Genomic DNA, 3107 nt, shown 5'->3' on the forward strand with positions numbered 1-3107 from the left:
TGTGTCCTAATGTGTTCAACAAGATGATGCTTTAAAGAAAAACGCTGCTTGCAGAAGTCGCACACATAGGGTTTCTCCCCTGTGTGGGTTCTGATGTGCACCACCAAGTTTTCTTTACGAGTAAAACTCTGCTCACATGTTTCACATTTGAATGGCCTCTCGCCGGTGTGTACACGTAGATGCGTTTCTAACCCAAATTTCGAAATGCAAGTTTTGCGGCAGTATTTACACTTGAAGCCCGCACGCGACACTTTCTTCATCGAGCTGGTGCTGGGACTCCCTTCACATTGGCTGCGAGTCTGATCGCTCCGACCCTCGAAATGCAGGAGAGTCGAGTGGACGTCGTCGTCGCATAGCACGTCACTGGGTTGGTCACTGGAAGCCAAATTGGCGAGCGGTGTGGGTTGAGGGTGCACTGCGTCGGCGACGACAACCGCCCGGGCAAAGTCCTCAGAGTCCTCCTCACGGCGGCCTCGGAGCGGGTAGCTCCTGGGGACCATAACCTTTAGACGCTCGGCGTGCTCGACACCGCGTGTGTCGAGCGTGGTCTCCGGATCCAGCTTCCAGTCGGCCACCTCTCGTCCTAGAGGGTCAATGCCGCACGGTTCTGCATTGATCTTCAGGTCCGGCATACAGTCGGCAAATTCGATTCCCGGTGGATCATTGCCGTGCTCGGCAACGCGCTGCTCGTCCTTGATCTCCGTGTCCCTCCAGTCGGCCCCCTCCCGTCCTGGCGGTGTCCCGGGCCGCGCACCTGGGGACAGGAACAGCGACGCGTTAGAGCTCGCCCGGACCGCCAGCACCGAGGACCGCCCCACCACCGACACGACGTGCACATGCAGGACGGAGGCGCCGCTGCTCAGCCCGGGGAGGAGCCGGCGGCGGGGGCTGGGCCTACAACAGAGACATGCGTCAGGAGCTGGTCTGGTCCAGAGTGTCGGAGTCGGTGTACTGCTCTGAAGAGTGGACGCCAGCTTGGCGCGCGAAGGGTGTTGAGAGTGCACTGTGTCGGCAAAGACCTCCAGAGCCCTGGTGAGGTCCTCCGAGTCCTCCTAGCGGCGGCCGCGGAGCGAGAAGCTCCTGGTGACCACCAGCTGCTCGTCCCGGACATCGGCGGGGTCATCGCCGTGCTCGACACCACACTGCTCGGCGTCGATCCCGTGCACGTGCAGGACGGGGGCGCGGTTGCTCAGCCCGGGAAGGACCCGGCGGGTGGGGCTGGGCCTGCACCACACACACGCGTGTGGAGGTTAACTGGTGTGTCGGAGCCGTCGCGACCAAGGAGAAGGAGAAGACCGACATCAGCGTCGACGGCGTCCACAGCCTGGAGGACCGGAAGCACACGGAGGGCCTGCAACAGAGGGACGTGTGAGGTGTGCGGAAGCGATTGATCAGAAGTAACGTTTCAAACACAACGTTGGGGAGCCACTCATCTCTCCGTTATAGTCCTCAAAACAAGCAAAGCACAGTGTCTCTAACAAAATACGGAAAACAAAAAATTCACATCAAAAAAACCAAGAAGGTTGGTCATAAATGGGGCAGCAACACACACTTGTTAAAAAATTAACAAAGCCAAAAAGTGTAGGGAATAAAAAGTTTTAATCGCAATCAGTGTGTACGTACTACTTTCAAGATTAGGAAGAACCAAACAACACTACATAAGAATCGGCAAATATGTTAGAAATCAATCTGGCGAACAAACTTGTTTGTTAATTAATCTATCACTCGCATTTATGTGTGATGGTTTCGGACGTGTTTCGTGCGATGACTTGTCTGAGCAAAACATTTCTCGCACTGATCACACTTGTACGGCTTCTCTCCGGTATGTGTCCTGAAGTGCTGAACAAGGGTACTTCTATCAGCAAAACGATGCTTGCAGAAGTCGCACCGATGAGGCTTCTCTCCAGTATGTGTCCTAATGTGTTTAACAAGGTTAGATTTTTGAGAAAAACGCTGCTTGCAGAAGTCGCACTGATAAGGTTTTTCACCTGTGTGTTTCCTAGTGTGTGTAACAAGATGATGCTTTAGAGAAAATCGCTGCTTGCAGAAGTCACACACATAGGGTTTCTCGCCTGTGTGGGTTCTGATGTGCACCGCCAAGTTTTCTTTACGAGTAAAAGTCTGCTCACATGTTTCACATTTGAATGGCCTCTTGCCGGTGTGTACACGTAGATGCTTTTCTAACTCGAATTTCGAAATGCAAGTTTTGCGGCAGTATTTACACTTGAAGCCCGCACGCGACACTTTCTTCATCGGGCTGCTGCTGGGGCTGGGACTCCCTTCACATTGGCCGCTGCGAGTCTGATCGCTCCGACCTTCGCAATGTAGGTGAGTCGGGTCGACGTCGTCGTCGCAGAGCACATCACTGGGTTGGTCACTGGAAGCCAAATCGGCGAGCGGTGAGGGCTGAGGGTGCACCGCGTCGGCGACGACAACCAGGGCCTCAGCATAGTCCTCAGAGTCCTCCTCGCGGCGGCCTCGGAGTGGGTAGCTCCTGGTGACCGTACCCTTTAGACGCTCGGCGTGCTCGACACCGCTCGTGTCGAACGTGGTCTCCGGATCCGGCTTCCAGTCGGCCACCTCTCGTCCTAGAGGATCAATGCCGCACGGTTCTGCATCGATATTCGGGACCGACATACAGTCGGCAAATTCGAGTCCAGGTGGATCATCGCCGCGCTCGACAACGCGCTGCTCGTTCTTCATCTCCGTGTCCCTCCAGTCGGACGCCACTCGTCCTGGTGGGGTCCCGGGCCGCGCACCTGCCGACATTAACACCACCGCGTTAGAGCTTGCCGGGACCGCCTGCACCGAGGACCGCCCCACCACCGACACGACGTGCACGTGCAGGACGGGGGCGCCGCTTGCTTAGCCCGGAGAGGAGCCGGCGGCGAGGGCTGGGCCTGCAACAGAGACACGCGTCAGGTGTGAGGTGTGCGGCAGCGATTGATCGGAAATAACGTCCCAAACATAACGTTGGGGAGCCACTCATCTCTCCGTTATAGCCCCCAAAACAAGCAAAGCACAGTGTCTCAAACAAAATACGGGAGACAGAAAATTCACATCAAAAAACCAAGAAGGCTGGCCACAGATGGGGCAGCGACACAACA

The 3107-nt window shown here is 56.1% G+C and overlaps 2 protein-coding genes across 2 annotated transcripts in view; both read right to left on the minus strand.

Annotated features, from left to right (window-relative positions):
- Positions 1-1580: 1580 nt before the first annotated feature.
- On the minus strand, positions 1581-2990 carry LOC113210558 (zinc finger protein 3-like). The gene has a single exon (XM_026428615.2). It carries the CDS (start codon positions 2767-2769, stop codon positions 1732-1734), a length of 1038 nt encoding a protein of 345 aa, XP_026284400.1. The 5' UTR covers positions 2770-2990; the 3' UTR covers positions 1581-1731.
- Positions 2991-3056: 66 nt separating this feature from the next.
- The window catches only part of LOC127751912 (zinc finger protein 782-like), a 1163-nt gene continuing 1112 nt past the window's right edge, over positions 3057-3107 (minus strand). Inside the window, exon 2 of the mRNA XM_052276188.1 lies at positions 3057-3078. Coding sequence (XP_052132148.1) covers positions 3057-3078 — 22 coding nt within the window. The remainder of the gene's footprint in view (positions 3079-3107) is intronic.

This window comes from Frankliniella occidentalis, unplaced genomic scaffold (assembly GCF_000697945.3).
Source record: "Frankliniella occidentalis isolate FOCC.00 unplaced genomic scaffold, Focc_3.1 Scaffold2048, whole genome shotgun sequence".
NCBI lineage: Eukaryota > Metazoa > Arthropoda > Insecta > Thysanoptera > Thripidae > Frankliniella > Frankliniella occidentalis.